We start from the raw sequence: 20,578 nt of genomic DNA on the forward strand, positions 1-20,578 counted from the left end.
GACGTCCTAACTGTGCACTTAGACCAATTTCAGAATGGGTTGAGTCTGTGCGACACGCATGGCCCTCGGTTCTGAGAAGTGGTGCAGGCTTGTGCTGGCCTGAGCCCTGGATCAGGGAGATAGGACCGGGGAGGGAAGTGTGGAACAGCTCTGGAGCCGGCTAGCGTGGAGCCCACTGGGACGCTGTGCTTTCCATTCTAGGTGAAAGTGGGGCCACGGGGACGATCGCTGGCTGCCTGTTTGGCTTACTGCATGGCCTGGCTGCGGTTCCAGAGGGCTTGTACCAGAGCCTGGAGCACAAGGACAGACTGGAGGACCTGGGCTCAGCTCTCCACCGCCTTTCCACCGAGGAGAAGTAAAGCATTTCTACCATTTCCCCTTCCACATGCAAGCTTGCAGCCTCTGCAGGGGTGGGGGGTATCCAGTAAGATAGAACCAAATGTTAGGCCCTCCCTGTTCCCAACTTCATTATCCTATTTGCTATATAAAACACAAGGTTTGTCTCACGAAGATGCTTTCCCTTGTCTCCACTGCAGACTCACGCCTGCTGGCACTACCTTGTGTTTGCCACACTCATCCTTCCAAATATAGTGGCTATGCAGGTCTTTGGACAATGGTGCATTTTATTCTGTCACAAGCCACTAGTAACAGGCTTTTTCTACCTCCTGGTAGACATGTGTTTTGATTGCTGGCATGTCTGTTGCCTGGTCACAGAGGAGAAAATGCAGCTTAGCAGCTGGCAGTTATGTTCCTGTCCCGTGAGGATCCCTTGAGAGGCACCTAAAATACTGTGTTCAACTCACCAGGCAAGGCTTAGTCACATTAGATCAACTTCCTGAGAAAGCAGGAGGCGTCTGGTCTCCTATCACGGTGCCTGCCTCTTCCTCTGTCCCACATTACATGTCCATGGCCAGGTTCAAGGTCAGAGGAAGTCGCAGTGGTCCTGCTCCTGCAGGCTCTGAGTGGGAGAGGGCTGAGATCTGGAGGATCTGGAGGATGCTTGCTTCTGCCCCTGGCAGTGGTTGTGGACAGTTTTCTGTAGGTGGTGACGGATGTGACTGCACAGCAGGCCTCTCTGTGGCTGTCATCTGCCGGGGAGTGGTGAGGGGCAGACATGGCCGTGCCTCCCCTGCCTTCCGTCCCCGCTGCCTGGGTACGGAAGCAGCTGTGGCCTGAGTCCGTGGCTTCGTGTCGCAGGGCAGTATAGTGTAGTGTGGAGCAGGCATCCGTTGTTCTGCCTGAGTGGATGTGGCCACGTGTGTGCAGCTTGCATTTCTGGCTAAGTGACTTCAGAACTTGATGGTGGGGGGCGGGGGGCGCGTGAGCAAAGGGGCTCCCTGCCAGATACGTCCTAGCCAAGAGTAGTGGATGTGGAGACTCTAACGGAGAACCCACTTTCAGAAAGGAAACCCACTTCAGGAAAGTTGGAGCTCTTTTGGGATGTAAAGAGCAGCACAGGTTGGTATAGGAAGTATGTCATTTCCTGTCACCAGGTTATCCCAAGAGTGGACACAGGCTCTGCCTCATGGATAGTTTTAGAGAATGCAATCCATTGGTGAGAATCAGAAAGTGAGTCCATTTATAGACTGATTATAAACTGGAATATATAAACCAAGTGAAAATCTTAGGTGTCACAAAGTAAGTTGCCAAATTTTATTTACCTATTGCAGAGAAATGCAAAGTTGGAAAGAAAAAGAAAACCATGGAAAATAATAAGGTGAATACTGAATCTAGTTGTTATAAACAATTGTATTGCTAACTTGGTTTTTACTACAGAAGTAATTTCCTCACAGAACTTTAGAGATGCAAAGACACCATTGGTGACATGAGAAGCTTGCGCTTCCCGGGCTCTCACCAGGACTTACACACAGAACACAGCTCCTTTCTTATGTACCCTTCCAGAAGTTTTCTCCTCACATAGGATCAGACTGTGTGTGGGAGAGATATATATTTATTTGTGTGTTATATTCACATATAGATAGGCAGTGTAGTAAATAACAATCTGCTTTTGGCCTTTTTTGCAATCCTGGATTTTAATATATTTTCCTATATGCACACACACATGACCACATCCATCTATACATGCATGTCCATGTATATTCTCCTGTATGTATGTACACACACATGACATGCATGCACATTTAATATATTTCCATATGCATACATATGTGTCCATGCCCATGCACACACATTTTCCCAAGTCTTTCTCATGTCTAATACTCAATGGCGTGAGTGTGTTGCAATTTATACTCTCTAGCTTGGATAGAGCTTTAAATTGTCCATTTTTGTTGTGGTGCCAGTACCAGGGCTTGAACTCAGGGTCTCACTCTTGATCTCTTGACCAGCTTCACAGCTGGCTCTACCACTTGAGCCACAGTTTCAATCCAGCATTTTTCTGGTTAAATGCAGCATTTTCTTTCTTTCTTTCTTTCTTCTTTTATTGTCAGTCGTTGGGACTGAACTCAGGGCTTGAGCACTGAGCGCACTGTCCTTGGGCTTTCTCATGGCTAGAAACACATTTGAGCCACACTACCATTTCCAGCTTTTTTTCTATGTATGTGGTACCAAGGAATTGAACCCAGGTCTTTGTGCATGCTAGGTGAGCACTCTAACTACCACTAGGCCACACTCCCAGCCCCACCTGCAGGATTTCCTGAACTGTGATCTGCCAGTCCCCAGCCTCCAGAGTATCTAGGATTACCAGCGGGAAACATTGTTTCAGATAGTCTTACTGTGAAGCCCACACCCTCCTTGAGCCTGCAGTCCTGCTGCAGTCCCCTTAATGCTGGGATTACAGGTGGGTTATCCTCTGCCACACTCTAAACACCTGTCCTTTTGTTTCAATATCAGACTGGAGGAATGGCTCAAATGGTAGAGCGCCTCCCTAGCAAGAGAGAAGCCTTGAATGTAAACCCCAGCACCACCAAAACAAACAAACCGTGTCACTCCCCCATCTCTATGAGAGGAAGTCATTTCTCAGGAGCATAGGGATGCCATATTTCATTTTGGACACTTTGTTTTGCCTTCCTCCTTCTGAAATTGCATTGTACTGTCTATTTTCTTATTACTCAAGAACAAGTCACAGACATCATTCCCTTTCCCCATAAGTATTTCAGTGAATTTCCTCAAATAATGCTCTAGGGCTATGCTATGCTCAGTCAGCCAGGAAGTTTGACCTTGAGATACTGCTGTTACTCAACACCGCGGCAGCCTATTACAACTTAAAGTTATTTATTATATTGTACGTTAGTCTCACCAGTCTCCTTTTCAATCTGTTAATACTGAAAATTCATTACAGAAACTCAGCAGCCTGCTCTCCCAAATCCTCTCCCAGCTCTGTACCTTCCACAGGTACTAAAAGGCAGTGAGAAGCAGTGGCTGAAATGAGGCACCGGAAAAACCTTCTGAGAACTCTCTGATCACTTATTTATAGATCAGTCCAGTGAAGAAGTCCAAGTCCCAGGCCTCAGTCGTCCCAGTTGACCCCACAGCTCTATTCACCCCAGCCTGTTGACCAGACCTTCTCTGTCAGCCACCCCTCTCCTGTCCTAGACTGTCACTCACAGTGATAGCCACCCATGTGGTAGCTCAGGGGCCACTGGCCAGTCTCTAACTAGATGTGTTTTCAGAAGAACCCAAGATGTTCAGATGATCTGATTGAATAATAGTTTCCACTGTTAGCTACCCAGTTACAAAATAACTAATAATAATGAAATGTGTTATAAGGCTTTACTGGACTGAGTCATTGCAGAATGAGTTGGCATGTTAGGTCTCACAGTCAAAATTAAAATTGGTCCCATCCCTATAATCCAGCTACTCAGGAGGTCGATATCTCAGTTCAAAGCCATCCAAGGGCCAGGAGTTTGGTAGTACAGTGCTTGCCTAGCATGCACAAAGACCCGGGTTCGATTCCTTGGTACCACATACTTAGAAAAAGCCAGAAGTGGTGCTGAGGCTCAAGTGGTAGAGTTCCAGCCTTGAGAAAAATCCAAGGACAGCGCTCAGGCCCCGAGCTCAAGCCCAGGACCAGCACAAAAATACCATCCAAGGGCAGACAATCTGCAAGATTCTTATTATCTCCCTTTAACTAGCAAAAAGCTGGAAGTTGAGATGTGGCTCGTGTGATAAAGTGCCGGTGGTAGGCAAAAAGCTGAGCAAAAGCATGTGTCTCAGGACACGTGTACACACACACACACACACACACACAACTGATTCATCACTCACACAGAGATAGTGACTTGGGCTTGCTCAGAGCCACTCTTGCTGGTTCCTGTTTGGCCTTTGGTCTTCTACCTTTTTCAGAACATTTTATCTCTTAGTGTCCAGTGTTTCTTCCTTACTTCTAAGCCTAAGATAAAGTTTGTATATAAAATAAATGGGACCTCACCTTAAAGATGTCTGTGACTTAAAGCCCACTTCTCTGGCTCGCATGCCACTCGCTGTGGGCCACCTCTAGCCTGCTGGGCCTGGACCCACCCCTGCGCAGAGCAGGCCTGCACCCTCAGGCTTGGGACAGATGCTGTTGACTAGGTGAGGATGGTCAGGCGATGGGGGCCCGTCTCTTGTTAAAGGCAGGGTCACAAGCTTCCTGGTCGGCACCCGGTTTGAGCTCTTCACAGACAGCACTCCTGTTGGCACTGTGCCTGTCAACAGGGAACTGATGGGATGGCAACCCCCAGCCAAAGGCAGGAGCCAGTGGAGCCAGCCCTGAGTCTGTCCTGAGCTGCCCACCCAGTCTTGTCTGATCTCCCAAAAGGGGACAGGCAGAGGGGCTTCCGGTGTGTGGGGGAGGGAGGTGGGAAGGAGCAGGAGGTGGGGGAGGGGGAAGGAGAGGAGAAGGGGGCAGGAGGTGTAGGTTCAGGCAGCCCAGGGTCCATGGTGAGAGCCCAAGATAGGGAGGGGAGTTGGCAGGACTTGCCTTCGGCTGTTGCCTATAAACATCAATGGTGGCTGCCAGCCGGCTGGACAGCCTGGTGTGTCCCTTGTCTCACATGACCTTTCCTGACGGCTAGTCACTGGTACCTAAATTAGGAAGCCTCATGGAGCTTGTGTTGACTTTGGCCCTGGAGCAGTGTCTTCTGTCCCCTCCTAGGCACTGAATCTGAGGGGACAGGGGCATGTGTGAGGCCCTGCTGGGTGACATTCGGCCTCTGCAGGCAGCAGTGAAGACTTGCCGGCCTCCCTGGCCTGTGTGCAGCTGTGCTTGCTCAGGGAGGGCTCAGGCACACACTACAGCGTGGGCAGGCGCACCGAGGTCAGAGGGGAGTGAGGCAAACAGAAGGGTCATGCGTGGCAGAGCTGACTTGGGAGGGGCGTCTGTGTGTGTGCTGCTGGCGCGTGGAATGAGGGGTGAGCCAGCATCCATCCACAAGCACCTGCCAGGACTGCTTGGTGAGCATGGCACCGCACGAGTGCTGTGGTGAAGAGAAGACACACACGGCCTGCGTGGAGTGTAAAAGCCACACGTGGGCACTGGCTCTGAGACTGCCCCGGGCTGGGACACGGCAGCCTCTGCCAACTGGCCACCCACTCGGCGAGGACACATCCGAGGAGGCAGGGCCATCGCTTCCAAGGTTCCAGGGAAGGGGAGCAGGGTTCCAGGCACTGAGGCTGCCAGGCGGCTGGCGCTGGCCAGGAGCGGAGACGGCCTCTGGGGACAGGAAAGAGACCTGCGAGGAAGGAGGGACGGTGGGCTAACAGGGCTGTTAAATGTGCCACTCGCTGCTGAGGCCGTCAGCCCAGGAACCACAGCAGAGTCATGGTTTGGCCATGTGGCCAGGCCTGGCTCACCAGAAAAGAATTCAAGGCCCTGGTCCGATCCTTTAATCCATGCCTATAAATCTTAGGAAAGCCTCCGATGGCATTGTAAGCAAAAACATCTCCTAAGTGACTGCAGAGCCCTTCACGACTTCCTGGAGCCCGTCCTGGGCTGGCAGGGGAGCACACGGCCATGTCCACCATAAGTGTCCCTCTCACCTGACTCGCCCTGGGCCACATGTCTTGGTGACCTGTGACTCTATACTGGATCCTCAATTGAGATGGGTGCCAATCTGGGTTTAGGCCACTGTGATGCCCTCGTGGGAAGAAGGACACGGAGCAAGTCCACCTAAATTCCTCCTACTTACGTGTCCAGGGCAGCCTGGGGCTGGGGGCCGTGGCATGAGGCAGAGCAGGGAGATGACCACCTGAGTGGAGAGCTGGAGTGTGCATCGTGTAGACCTTCTAGCGCAGGGCTCTTCCCTGGTTTCTCCCCGCTGAGGAAGGAGGGCATGGTGTCGGGGGTTTTAGCACTCTTTGCCTCCTGACCAGCAGGAAGGGCAAAGAGAACACGCCCCAACTAAGACGAGACCAAGAAAGGTTAGGGCCGGCTGGCCGCCTTCACCCAGCCCTCCCTCTCCAGAGGGAAGACACAGGCCCGCCAGGGAGAATGTCACAGCAGACTCGTTTAATGGGAAGATACCAGGGGCTAAAGTAAGATGCAGGAATCTATTAATATAGAAGTAGGCAGGACAGGGGGAGGTAGGTGTGGTCAGAGAGGGTGGTGGGGACAATCCATGGGTTCAAGGTAGCCTTATTTTACATCACAAACCACAGCCAAACCTCCCAACCAGGAGACAGGCAGGTTGGATCTCCAAAACCAGGAAGTGAGCACTGGGCCACGAGGTGGGCCTTTTACCCTTGATGTGAGGTGCCCCACAGCATGGGAGTTTGGTGCCAGCTCCGTTTCCCCTCCCTCTCAGAAGGGGGGCTCAGGGACAGTCGTGGACGGGCGCCCTGCGTGGCCTTTAGTCAGCTGGTCAGAATGTCCCGCCACATGTCGACCGCATGGTTATTTCAGTCATCTTAATGACTCAACCTGAGAAGTCATCAAGATGATTGAAATAGTGCAGCAGCCTCACAGACCGTGTGACCTCGAAGCTGCCCGAGGGACGCAGATTCCCGGAGCCTCCCGAAGACACTTGTGCTGGGTGAGCCCATGTCCCTGTGTCTCTGTGCTGGGCGCTTGCACATGAGCAGGTGAGAAGCCTGGTCCCTGCCACTCAGGGCTCGGTGGCCGTCTCTGTTGCTCCGGGGGAAATGCCTCACTGACACCCTCCCAGAGGGTGTGAGCCTGGGATCCCGGAGGTGGTAACTCGGCCTGCCAGGCCCAGGAGCGGAGGCAGGATCCTATGTGCAGATGCCCCTGGCTGAGCCTGGAGGCGGATGGCTGACTAGGAGAGGCACTGTTGAAGGCCTGACCCCTAGGTCGTCCCAGAGCTGTGCCTCAGGGAGGTGCGGCTTGGCAGAGGCCCTGGGGAAGGGAGGCATGCTGGCCAGGGGCAGGGCTGGGCCTGCCACACCCTGAGTCTGCTGGCCGAGTGACTGTGGGCCGGAGGTGCCCCTCAGCGAGGCAGAGAGAGCGAGAAAGGGGGATAGGGCAGGTCCAGGCAGCAGCCTGGAGCCAGCCACAGGGTGTAGCAGAGCCCAAGTGGCCATGGGCTAGAAAATGCCCACGTCCTGGGTCCCCAGGGTGAAGGTGCTGACCACCTACCACCACCCGGTGCTCTAGGTTCGAGTCTCACCCCATCTCAGAGGTATAAACACAGGGCCTTCAAACCCACCCAGTGTGTGCAGCTTCCCTGGGAGCCTGCACCCCATACCCAGCTAATGCTTCCCATGTCCTCCGCCAACAGAGGAACCAACAGAGCACCAAGGGTTTGGAGGAGGCAGTTGAATCCACTCCCAGACCAGGGACCCTCGGCACCCTTCTGCTGACTGCACTCCGGGGGGCCGAGGACGCCTGGGCGAGAGGCCGGTTCTGCTCCCCCAGGGGCCTGATCCCCTCAGGCTGTGTTCACACTGGATGGTGCTAGAGGGGGTCAGGCAGCTGGGCAGGGATAACACATGGGCCAGAGCCCGGCCCCACGCGGCAGGGTGACGCTGTGACCCAGGCTCTGCTGCTCTCCCCATCTGAGAATAGTGGCCAAGGCATGCCTGCCCACGCCTGCCCACGCCTGCCCACGCCTGCCCACCAGCTGTGGCCATGACCTCAGCGCTGCCTCACCACTGTGAGAACAGACAACCGCCTGGTCTGACACTGCACAGCTGCTGCGAGCTCTCAGATGTTCCATGTGCCAGGCTGACAGCTGCCATGACGTTGGTCAGGCCAAAGTTCTTTTTAATGTTCAGTTTTGTGTTATTATAAAGGCAGTGTACAGAGGGGTTACAACTACATGAGGCGGGTTCTTGTTAGCAGCTCTGACCCACCCCAGTCTTGGAAGGCCTCTCGGGATGGCTGGTGGGGGCCTGCACAGTGGTGACAGCCTCCCGGGGACTGGAGAAGGGCTCCCCCTCCCTGGACGGGACAGGCCAGAAGGAAGAAGGGGGCCTCTGCACGAATGCACAGCCCCGTCACAGGACCACGGTGTACAAGCCACCTGTGACCACCGGGGGTGGGAGGGCTGGTGGGGACAAGGTGATTGTCAGCACCCCCAAGCCAGGGCTAGGTCTGTGACAGTCACAGCTTTGGAGAAGGGTGACTGCGTGGGCTCCTAGAAAAATACAGAACATTATGTCTTCACCTGTCCTTTCAGGCTATTCACCCTTGGCCCGAGTTTCCCTGGCTCTTTTAGGTCCGGACCTGGGCGCTGTCCCCGAGCTCTTCAGCTCAAGGGTACCGCCCTACCCCTGAGCCACAGTCTCACTTTCAGTTTTCTGGTGGTTAATTGGAGATAAGAATCTCACGTTCTTTAGAGTCTGGGCTGGCTTTGAACTAATATCCTCAGATCTTGGCCTCCTGAGTAGCTAGAATTACAGGCGTGAGCCACTGCGCTTGAATCTCACGTTCTTTAGTGCCCGGGCTGGCTTTGACTGTGATCCTCAAACCTCAGCTAAGATTATAGGCATAAGCCATCAAGTACAGGAGCTTTTTTTTTTTTCAGTCCTGAGGCTTGAACTCAGGGCTTGAACTCTGTCCTTGGACTTTCTCAAGGCTAGAGCTCAATCACTTGAGCCTCAGCACCACTTCTGGCTTTTTCTATGTATGTGGTACCGAGGAATCGAATCCGAGTCTTCATGCATGTGAGGCAAACACTCAACCATTAGGCCAAACTCCCAGCCCCCTCACAGACTTTTGTGCCCAGGCTGGCTTTGAACCGTGATCCTCAGATCTCGGCCTCCTGAGAGCTGGGATGACGGGTGTGAGCCACCGTGCCCAGCTTCAGCTTTCATTTTTTATTGAACAGAGCTCTCTGCAGCTTTCCACAATTCAGAAGAGCCCTTACTAAGGCCCAGGTGCTCCTGACTTTTGTCTCTGTGCTGAGGTTTGAATTCAAGGTCTCAAGCTTGCTAGGCAGATGCTCCAGCTCCCATCTTCTTTTGTTGGCCATGGGGCTTGAACTCAAAGTCAGGGTGCTATCCCTGAGCCCTTTCATTCAAGACTAGTGCTCTACCACTTTGAGACTCAGAACCACTTCCATTTTTTCTGGTGATTAATTGCAGTCTCATGGACTTTTCCTGCCTGGGCTGGCTTTAAATTGCAGTCCTCAGCGGTTAGCCTTGTGAGTAGCTGGGATTGCAGGTGTGAGCCATCATCTCGTTAACATTATAAATAGCAGTGTAAGACCTTCCTTGTGGCCCATGAGTTTCTATTCCACACCTATGACCACAGATGTGTCATCGTCTCAAAATCAGTAGCTAACAGGTGCACCGACTATGCCAAAATTCTGGTCCCATCCGTTTGTTGTCTGCTGTAGTCCAGGCTGTCTGAGAGCAGAGCTTCTTAGCGTGCTGCTGTGCAGAACAAAGCCCACCAAATACTGAAGCTGTGTCCCCAGGCACCCAGGGTGTGGCAAGAGGCCATCAGCTGGGCACCTTCCCGCTCACCCTGGTCCTGCAGCCATCCAGGGCCTGGAGGGTTTGCAGTCGTCCTCAGATTCTCTGTCCTTGGACCTCATATAGAATATAATGTTAGTTTTACCTTTCCTACTTAGATAGTGTTTAGCTGGTCTTCCTTACCAGAGATACTCATAAGACATACAGAGAATATACATTTTTTTTTTTTGCCAGTCCTGGGCTTGGGCTCAGGGCCTGAGCACTGTCCTTGGACTTTCTCAAGGCCAAGCCTTGAGCCTCAGCACCACTTCTGGCTTTTTCTATGTATGTGGTACCGAGGAATTGAACCTGGGTCTTCATGTATGCTAGGCAAGCGCTCTACCACTAGGCCAAACTCCCGGCCCCAAGAATATACATTTTTATGCTTGATTTTCTGCCTCTGTAAACAAACAAAATATATCTTTTGATTAAAAAAACCTTCTATATGGTTCTCTAAGGTGCATTCCCAGAATTAATGAGTGTAGACCGTTGAGTTTCTGGGAGCAGCGTGAGTCCCCAGGGTCTGCTGAGCAGGAAACAGTGGCACTCCAGGAGGGTGGTGAGAGAGCGGCCCCTGCCGCCCTCTCCAGTTCTGGGGGCCCCTCAGAAACGCTGAGCTGTGTCACATGTCACCATCACCCCCACAGTGGGAAGAGCAGCAGGACCTGCAGAAGTAAGATGCCCATTGACGTGTCAACGCTGAGGAAGAAGCTGAGCCGGGCGTGCGACGACGGGGCCCGGGCGGTCCTGGGCAGCCTTCTCCAGTACGTCGCAGAGGGTGGGCACGGGCCCCCGAGCCCAGAGACCACGGGGCTCGGGGCCGGCCGGGCACACCCATCCCAGGAGGCAGGCCGACGGCCCACTCGCTTTCAGCTTCTGCAGGCCAAGTTCATGGGCACAGGCCGAGAGCCCCACCTCAAGCGGACCCGGGAGGTGGGCCGGCTGATCTCCAAGGACAAGCCAGGCCCCGGGAGGAGCCTTGTAAGTGCCACCATCAACAAACTCCTGGAAAAGACCAAGGAGGGAGCCAGCAACCTTGGCCTGAGAGCCGGGCTGCGGGAGAAGCCCCAGCGGGGTTCCTGCGGCGGGAGGAGCACTGTGAAAGGCATCGTCAAGAAGTTGTTGGCTGCAGAGGATGGGGAGAAAGACACTGGGGACAAGCCCCCAGTGCAGCGGCCGCCAGCCGCCGGGCGCCCGCCGCCCAGCCTCGTGGGCAGGAGCTCCATCCTGTCCAAGCTGAAGGAGAAGTTTGAGCAGAGCAGCTGCTTCCACACGGAGCCGAGTGTCCTGCCACTGCGCAGGGACGGTCGGAAGAGCAGGAGCCGGCAGAGGAGGAAGGTGCACAGGCCTCAGGTGCGGGAGCTGCACATGGCCTCCCTGGCCCCCAGCGTCACCAGGATGCCCCCGCTCCGCCTCCTCGCCTGCACAGCGGAGCCCCTGCCAGCCCTGAACATCGCCACCGTGGTGTGCGGTCCCCGGAGCTGGCAGTCTCACTGCACAAGGATTAGTCACTTAGATTCCAGGCGGCGGCGGCCCCAGAGAGAGACCAGCATGTCCTCCCGCTCGGCGGACGGGACCGGGCACCCGGATGGGGAGCCCAGGGGACAGTTAGAACCTGCAGCCGTCTCAACGCCCGGGGCAGATGTCGCCTCCTGCACAGCCCCCCAGCATGGCCCCGTGCCCACGCTGTCCCCACCAGGTCCAGACAGCTGTGGGGATGAAACGGGACCAGCTGGTGGGGACACAACACAGGGGGCGGCAGGCCCCAGCCGGGGCTCAGGAGAGACCCCTGAGACTGCCACGACGGCCTGCAGCGCTGCGGGTGAGGCGGGCGGCGAGCTTCTCTTTGCTCTGCAGTGGCACCGTGCAGGACAGGAGGCCGCAGCACGCATTCCCCCTCTGGGCTCTGGAGCAGCCCAGGCGGTGCAGCAGGTACAGCCAGCCGTTGAGTCTGCACACGTAGTCATGCAGCTTCCCACCGTCCATGAGACACCAGCCCCTCTGGTTCCACAGCAGAGGGCGTGGAGCCGTGAACACAAGCGCTCCTATGTCTGTGGAGGAGAGAATGTGCTTGAAAGGACATCAGTGGCATTGCCCCTCAGAACTGCAGATGGGAAAGGCCACCCAGCCACGGGGATACCGGCACCAGAGACCCTCCATACTGCTGAAGAGCCAGGGCCCCGCGTGGCGGCTCGTGCAGACCTGGTTGTGCTACAGGCAGGCCCTGCACCAGCACCCTCTGAGAGCCTTTGTGGGAGGGGAATCCCATCTGCCCTCCGAGAGTGCCAGGGCACCTCGGGGCAGAGTGCTGAGGTCAGCCAGGAGAAGCATCCCTCGACTGAAACAAATGAAACACCAGCGCCTGGCGGGGACGCCTCGCCCGGCCCCCACACCCCACAGAGAAGCCACTTGAGATGGGGAGCCCGCCAGCCAGGGCAGCCAGGGCTGTCCTCCTGGATGCCGGTCCCAGCACAGGACTGCGTGAGGCCTGAGGACTCGATGAGGACGACGATGACGATGACAAACAAGAGCATCCTGTGTGGGCAGGAAGAGGAAAAAAGGGCCATGGCAGAGTCCATTTTGCCCCCAAGGACTGACCAGAAAACCATCAGCCATGATTTGGACAAGGACAGACAGTCATCAGATGAGACATGCAGCATGGGCCCTGGTGTCTCTGGCAAAGCAGTGGCCACAGGAAATGTCATCAGACCCACAGTGCCACAGCTGGGCGGTGCCCAGGGCCCTGGACACAAGGAAAGACCACAGCTGGGTGCCCAGGGCCCAGAAGACAAGATGACAGGAGAGCTGGCTGCTTTGGATGAGCAAGGCAGAGGGGCTGAAGGAATCTGTCTTGTTGGAGGGGCTTTCCCTCGAAACCTCTGCACCTCTGCATGCTTGTCACCAAGGGGATCTGGGATGCACCAGAGGGTGTCTGCAGAAGGGCGAGTCTCGGGGGGCACTGGGAGGTATCAGCCACCAGCAGCCCTGACTGCTCAGCCCGGGGCCACTGCCCGGGCCTGCCCGGTGCCCGCAGACGCCCAGCCGTGTGCTCTGGTGGAGTCGACGGCCAGCACCCACCGTGCAGGATCAGACAGCAGGAACTCAACCGCAGAAGCGGACAACTTGGTGTCTCAAAGTCCACAGAAGAGCTCCGAAGGGTCCCTGGGTTCGGGCCTGGGCCAGCCACCTTGTGTGGGCACACGGGCACAGAGCAGAGGGGGCCCGGAGCCTGAGCGGCACCCTGGCCTTGGTGCCCAATCCCCCACAGCTCCTGTCCCCAGGCCTGTGCTGGTGGAGGGCTCCCTGGCTCCCGGCCAGCAGGCACTGCCCAGGGCTGCCCCCCAGGCAAAGAGCTTGGGAGGCGGCGCCCGGGAGACCATCCAGGCCCAGGTGGACCTGGAGGGCCCAGACAGCAGCCAGCTCAGGCTGGAAGAAGCTGGTGTGGGACACGTGTGGTCACACCAGGCCGGACAGGCGGGGTCTGAAGAGAAGGAGACGGCATCCCCGGAGCAGACCGCTCAGGGCCTGGCAGGGACTGAAAAGACACCAGCCGTGGGTAGCCCCTGCTCACAGAGGGCTGAGGACCAGGAACGACCACTGGGGCCACATGGAGAGCAGGTGAGCAGCCCAGCTGCAGGTGACAGTCCCCAGGCTGGCGCATATCCAGCCACTGCGAGGAAGCTCGAGAGTCCTGGCAGCCTGGCAGAGCAAGGTCAGACCCCAGGCCAACCACCAGCCAGCAGGACAGTCCGGCCTCAGACCCAGCCCCGCCTCACCGTGGAAGGGGCACCCACAGCCGGGGCACCTGTGGGGCCCCCAAGACCAGCCCCCAGAGTCAGAGACCAGGACAGCCCCGGCACCCAGTGGTCACTCAGAGGCCAGCTCTGGGGACACAACGAAGCTTCAGCTTGCCCCCTGGAGCCAGGGCATGGCTCTGCCCGGCCTACGTCTGATGCCAAAGGCCAGCCCTCCCAGGCCTCGGCCGCAAAGGGGCGCCCCGGCGCCCCAGGGGCAGAGAGGGACACACCAGAAGGAGAGTGTCACCGGAGGTCCCTGCACTGCGCAAAGTACAGAGCCCAGAGCTTTTGCGACCAGAGAGCCTTCGACCTGTCCTTCCGCCCCCCCACCCTCCGAGCCACCGACACCTTTGAACCTCCAAAGTGAGGACCTGCTGCTGGCAGCCAGTGTGGGTTTCCTGTGTGTCAAACTGTCTTCAAAGACTGCCTCGTGCCCACGGGCGCTACACCTCCCTCCTGGCCCCGGCCTGGCCGCTTCTTGGAGTGAGGAGCCACTGGCTGCCTGTGCCCTCTGTTAGCTCTGCCCGTCACTCCTGAGCCCTGCAGCGGAGCTCCCAGCCGGGCTGGCACCTGTGACGGTGGCCTCACCGCTGCCTGTGTGGGGAAGAGCTCTGTGTGCCGGGCCGACTTCTGGGCCGGCACCACCCCCGTGGTGGTCTCAGAACTGGCTGGACCTGGGGCAACCAGCTCATCTCCACAGTGTTCCTCAGGAGAGGCCCAGGGAGCGGGACCCAGGCACAAGACTCGGAGTGGTAAGGACGCCCTGGCTGGCATTGGCCTGCTTCTGCCCGCGGCTGTGCTGGGCTCGGACAGGGTGACAGAATGCTGACACCACCGCTGTCATCTGTGGCCATCACTGAGCTGCACAGACTCGGCTGCTGTGATACCCACCCCGGTCCAGCCTTCTTCCTGAGGAGGGGCGCGGCACACTGCTTCCAGGTGGTTTCACTGCTGGTGATGGGGTCTGGGTGGGCGCTGCCCCTGAGCTGCTCAGCTCACGGTTACCGCCCAACCCCTGGAGCCACAGCACCGCCTCTGGCTTCCTGGTGGTTCATGGGAGATAAGAGTCTCACAGACTTTGGTGCCTGGGCTGGCTTTGAACCGCAATCCTCAGATCTCAGGATGACAGGCGTGAGCCACTGCACTTAGCTTTGGGCTCTTCTTTTCTTTACCGCCCTGGCCTGTTTTCCAGGCCGTTCTATGAGTATATCTACAAAAAGGACCATGTGCGTGGCCTGGGCATGGGCACCACTTAAGTGACTGAACAGCCTTTGAATGGTAGCACGTCAGAAATGAGTCGAGCTCTTATTTGTGGACACTTGTGCCATCTGTGTCCTTGTTAAACAATAAAATGCCACATGAACTAGATTTTAAAATATTTTTGTGAACAAAATACCCTCTGTGCTGGCTGGCAAGGGCACAGCCCATGCAGCTTGGCTGCAGCCAGCAGAGCAGTCCAGCTGGGAGCAGAAAACACTGAAGGACAGCACGCAGGCCCACAGGCAGTTCATCTTTCTTGCTGACTCGTCACTCGTCACACCCTGGGGACCCAGAGCACCGGCTAAGCAAGCTTTGCTTCCTTGTAGATAAACAACTCAAAAGTGGATTCTTTGGGGGAAAAAAATAACAGTGAATTGTTGTGTTACTTTTAATTTTTTACTAATGTCATTACCTGAAAATCCCCCCCACAAAAGGAAATAAAGCACATTTCCTTCTACGTCTTTGGTCCTTGTTTCTTGGTGGCACTGGGGTCTGAACTCAGAGCTTCATGATTGGTAGGCAGACATTCCTGCTGGGACCAAAAACTGAGCTTTCTTTCTTTTAGACACATTTTGGCAAAAAAAAAATATCAAGAACCTTTAAAAGGCAGGGAATATTCTATTTTGTTCATAAAAATATTTAAAAGTTTGAAAGTTTGAGGCCTGGAGTCTGTTAGAATCTCATGACCACGTTCCAGCCTGAAACAGCCTCCAGATGAAAGTGACTGCGGAGGGGGAGACTGCAGGCATGCACGGAGGTGAGAGTGAGGACGTGGAGCGCCTTTCCTGTCCGCACGCGTCTCTTACCAGGTCAGTGTAGATGCAGTTGAAATGCTCAGGGTGGGAAAGTGGATACCTGCACACAGACCTCAGGGCGACTGCTGGCTGCAGGTCACCCAGCCTGCTAGACCCGGCGGTGCCCCTTCACGTCACCTTGCTGGGGGCTGGGTGGGCCCTGTGGGCCTGTAAGCTGTGCGGTGCTAAGGGGTCCCCTGGGTGCCAGCCTGCCTCTTCACCTCCTGCCTCCGGCCACCGCCCATGGAGGCCAGCAGGGGACAGTGTCAGTCTCCAGAGCCTGCACATTGGCTGCAGTTCAGGGCTCATCTAGAATTACACAGATTATGCAGGGACTGTCCAGTGGCCTGCGATCCCTGAGGAACACAAGAGAGAATGAGCTGGGGTCAGCTCAGAGTTCTATGGCATGAGCCATCACCGCCTTTCAGCCGCTCGGTCCTATCCCCAAAGCCAGGCAGAGGGGCACGCTGCCCGACATCCCTGTGTGCTGAGTCCTCAGGCCCTCCCTGGTCTGCAGGCGTCTCCGCCTGCGGTGCTTCTCAGGCGGGCTGCAGCCTGCCGGCCGGGGCCCAGCTCCTGCGGTGGGTGGCCAGGGCCCTCCCAGAGCTCCTTTAGGGCGCGTGTGTGTGTGTACATGCGTGTGTGTGCAGTATCATCTGGGGGTTGGGAGCAGCAGCAGTCCTTCTACAAATACAGGTGCCGTGAGTGAGGGTGAGAACGCAGTGCCTGCCTCGGCTGGTGGACAGCAGTGAGGGGCAGAGTACAGGTGCTTGTTGGTGAATGTCACCAGAGCCGGGACCTGGCGCCCTCTCCAAGGGCAGCCGCCTCCGGGGAGACCCACGCTCGCTGGGAACAACTTGTGTGGACACAGCTGCAGAGTGTTCCACACCCCACCACACCCCTCCCCCCAAGCCAGCCCCCCATGCTGGCTCCCCCCTCACAGGCTCCCTGGGCAACTCAGAGCACAGGCTCCCTCTCCAGACAGTGCCTCACATGACATCAGCAATGGGAGGAAGAGCGGGGGGGCAGGGGGGTCCCCAATGGAGGACAAAATGCCCAAGTGGTCAGAGTCACACCAAGACTCTGCTCTGGAAGGTGGGCTCGTCCACAGCCAGCGGACCGGACAGGGTGCTGGGTGCCTTGGGCAGCGCCAGGAGACCTGCGTGACGCTGTTGCTTGGGCACAGCTCCCACCACATCCAGAGCCTCAGGCCATGGTCAGTGCCTGCCTCAGTGCAGATATGAACAGAATAGCAGGAGGTGGTGGTTGGTGTGAGGTGGTGTGAGGTGTTGATGAGGAGATGGGGTGGTGTGAAGTGGTGAGGTGGTGTGAACTGGTGTGAGGTGGTGTGAGGTGGTGTGAGGTGATGAGGACGTGGGTGCTCTGAGGTGATGAGGTGGTGTGAGGTGGTGTGAGGTGGTGTGAGGTGGTGTGAGGTGATGAGGACGTGGGTGCTCTGAGGTGATGAGGTGGTGTGAGGTGGTGTGAGGTGGTGTCAGGTGGTGTGAGGTGATGAGGACGTGGGTGCTCTGAGGTGATGAGGTGGTGTGAACTGGTGTGAGGTGGTGTGAGGTGGTGTGAAGTGGTGTGAGGTGATGAGGACGTGGGTGCTCTGAGGTGAGGCTCAGTGGGTGCATTAACTCAAAATGGATCAAAGACCTCAATGTCTGCCGGAAACCTGGAACTACACCATAGAGCAGAGAGACACTGGACTCAGGCTCAGGGACAGAATTCCTGGACAGAACCCCAGGGTCACAGCAGATTGGAGAGAGACTCGATAAATGGGACTACCTGAAGAGAAAAGGTGTCTGCACAGATAAAAACATAGCCACAAAAGCAGAGAGACAGCCAACCAACTGGGAAAGATATTTACCAATAATACATCAGACAAATGCTTAACACCCAGTATCTACAGGGAACTCAAGAAACTAATCCCCCCCAAATCCAACAATCCAATCACTAAATGGGCAAGGAAACTAAAGAGAGACTTATGAGAAGAAGAGATTAAAATGGCAGAAAACCATATGAGAAACTGTTCATCATCCATGGTCATAAAGGAAATGCAAATAAAAACAACCCTAAGATACCACCTTACCCCAACAAGAATGGCCAAGATTCTGAACTCAGACAATGACAATTGCTGGCAGGTTGTGGAGAAAAAGGAACCCTACTGTACTGCTGGTGGGAATGTAGACTAGTTCAGCCACTCTGGAAAGCAGTGTGGAGGTTCCTTAAAGAACTGAAAATAGACCTTCCCTACGATCCCGCCATGCCACTTCTGGGCATCTATCCTGAACAGCATGACCCAGGATATTATAAAGACACCTGCTCAGCTATGTTCATCTCTGCACTATTCACAATAGCCAGGTGATGGAAACAATGCAGATGCCCTACTGCAGATGAATGGATACAGAAAATGTGGTATATATACACAATGGAATTCTACATAGCCAACAGACAAGATAAAATAATGGCATTCGCAGGGAAGTGGATGAATCTAGAGTGAATCATGTTGAGTGAGACAAGTCAAGACCAAAAGAGCAAAAGGTGCATGCTATCCTTAATATGTGGCTATTAAATCCAAAGAGTACAAGAGCGAGTTGCATACCCAGTGCTATGGACATGGTATTGGAAATATAAACACAACTACATAGACATAAAAGCCTATGACTCGGGCTGGGAGTTTGGCCTAGTGGTAGAGCCAGAAGTGGTGCTGAGGCTCAAGTGGTAGAGCTCTAGCCTTGAGAAAGTCCAAGGACACTGCTCAGGCCCTGAGCTCAAGCCCAGGACTGGCAAAAAAAAAAAAAAAAAAAAAAAAAAAAAGCCTATGACTCTATAGACATGTTTTATTACATAGATTAATATGTATCCATGACATACAAACCCTCAGCCTAATTTTAATTATGTTCTAAAGTCTAAGTGTTAGTAATTGTATATAGAGATTCCCTTCTTGAATACTTGTTTGTTAAATGTGTCATTTGAAATATGATGTAAAAATCAATGTTAATAAATTCTTTAATAAAAAAATAAAGAATAAAAATGCCTTAGATATGGAAAAAAAAGAATCTGCTAAACAGGCCCTAGGTGCCTGCCTGGCATGCACAGAGCCCTGGGTTCGATTGGCTCCAGTTGTGGAGTTCTAGCCTTGAGAAAGCTCAAGGACAGCGCCAGGCTCTGAGTTCAAGCCCAGGACTGATTTTCAAAAATCTGCTAAACACATAGTAACAGGATTGAATGTGATTGCTGGGGTAACCAATTATAAATACAAACTTTAAAGAGCCTTAACACGCGTGGGGCTTCCAACCACCTGGGCCTGCGCGTTCATGAGGGCAGGAGGAGGGAGGCAGGCGCCTGCCAGTGTGGTCCAGTGGGCCTGGAGCACAGAACGAGCGTGGGAGGGGATGGAGGGCTGGCTGACGGCCATGGCGGGACCTCCTCCCCCCAGGGTCCCTGCTCAGGCCAGGGCAGAGGCCAGGAGAACCCCGAGTGTGCAGTGTGCGAGGACCCCAGTGCATCCAGGCAAAGAGGGGCTGCAGCGTCTAGAGCTGACTCTCCAGACTGGCATGGCTGTGCCGGGGCCAACCGGCAGCAAACCAGGGTTTGCAGATTGGGGTTCCTGAAATAGGGGGCAAGGACTAGGAAGAAATAGAAGAGAGACAGACACACCGGGTCCGGGATGTCTGCAGTCCAGGTAAAGGCTGCCCCGTTTATTTTCCACTCCCCCTTCTTCCCTCCTCCAGACCCAGGGACCCTCCAGGTGTTACATTCATATGGTAATTCTCAGGTCATTTACATAGAATAGGGCCAGAAAACAATAAGACAATAAAGCCATCGCCTGATGCAAGTCAAGGTACAGTTTGATTCCACTCTGGCTCCCAACATGGCTGGGCTCAGCACCACCCTGGGCAGGGCAACGGGGAGCTTTATTGGCTCCTTTTCTAGTCTCACCAGGGTCTGCTTCCTCTATCAAAGTAGGGGTCCAGGCAGCCCTGAAACGAGGCATCGGGGGTCCAGGCAGCCCTGGAAGGAGGCATCGGGGGTCCAGGCAGCCCTGGAAGGAGGCATCGGGGGTCCAGGCAGCCATGAGGGCCTGGGGGGGGAGGGTCTGGGGGTGGAGGGCCTGGGGGTGTGGAGGGCCTGGGGGTGGAGGGATGCAGGGCCTGTGCTCCCGCTGTGCTCCCCGTGCTCTCGTTGTGCTCCCTGCGCGTTGTGCTCCCCACGCTCTCGTTGTGCTCCCGCTGCGCTCCCCGCGCTCCCGCTGGCCCTCGGGGGAGCGGGAAGCAGGGACGGTCGCCCAGCACTGGGTTGCCCGGGCCCGAGCCCAGCGCGCTCCACGACGAGCGGGCCGCGGCCACGTCGGCCTCTCCTCCTGACGGCCTGTGCAGCCCGCGGACCGCCCGAACGCCGGGTGCCTCGGTTTACCCGTGTGGCGGCGGAGGGAGGGGGAGGCCTGCGGCGGGCGAGCCGCCCGAGGACCCGGCGGTCTGGTCGCTGCGCTCCGCCCCGCCCCCACACGCAGGCATCCGGCCACCGGGACCTGGAAGCGGGGCCACGGCGCAGCCCGGGCTATGGGCGCGGGGCGTGGGGCGCGGGGGCCTCGGGGCCGGCCACAGTCAGGAGCCCGAGGTCCGAGCCGGGCCGCGGCCACACCCACTTCCGGCTCGGCCCCGCCCCGGCCCGCCCACTCCCTCCGCCAGGCCCCGCCCACCCGCCAATCGCCGAATGTTCCCCGCCCACGCCTCGCCAGCCTCGCCCACAACCCCACCTGCCAGGCCCCGCCCACTCCCTCCGCCAGGCCACGCCCACCCGCCAATCGCCGAATGTTCCCCGCCCACGCCTCGCCAGCCTCGCCCACAACCCCACCTGCCAGGCCCC

The 20,578-nt window shown here is 56.1% G+C and overlaps 2 protein-coding genes across 2 annotated transcripts in view; both read left to right on the top strand.

Moving 5' to 3' along the window:
- LOC150056656 (inactive ADP-ribosyltransferase ARH2) overlaps positions 1-546 on the top strand; it is a 30,917-nt gene extending 30,371 nt beyond the window's left edge. The window contains exon 7 of the mRNA XM_090341848.1: positions 202-546. Within this exon, the coding sequence (XP_090197974.1) occupies positions 202-359 (158 nt within the window). The 3' untranslated portion in view covers positions 360-546. The remainder of the gene's footprint in view (positions 1-201) is intronic.
- Positions 547-10,515: 9,969 nt separating this feature from the next.
- Positions 10,516-14,016, top strand: LOC150056657 (uncharacterized). Its single transcript, XM_090342448.1, has one exon. It carries the CDS (start codon positions 10,531-10,533, stop codon positions 14,014-14,016), a length of 3,486 nt encoding a protein of 1,161 aa, XP_090198574.1. The 5' UTR covers positions 10,516-10,530.
- The last annotated feature ends 6,562 nt before the right edge of the window (positions 14,017-20,578 follow it).

The sequence above is a fragment of the Megascapheus bottae genome, chromosome 11, assembly GCF_031878675.1.
Source record: "Megascapheus bottae isolate mThoBot1 chromosome 11, mThoBot2.hap1, whole genome shotgun sequence".
NCBI lineage: Eukaryota > Metazoa > Chordata > Mammalia > Rodentia > Geomyidae > Megascapheus > Megascapheus bottae.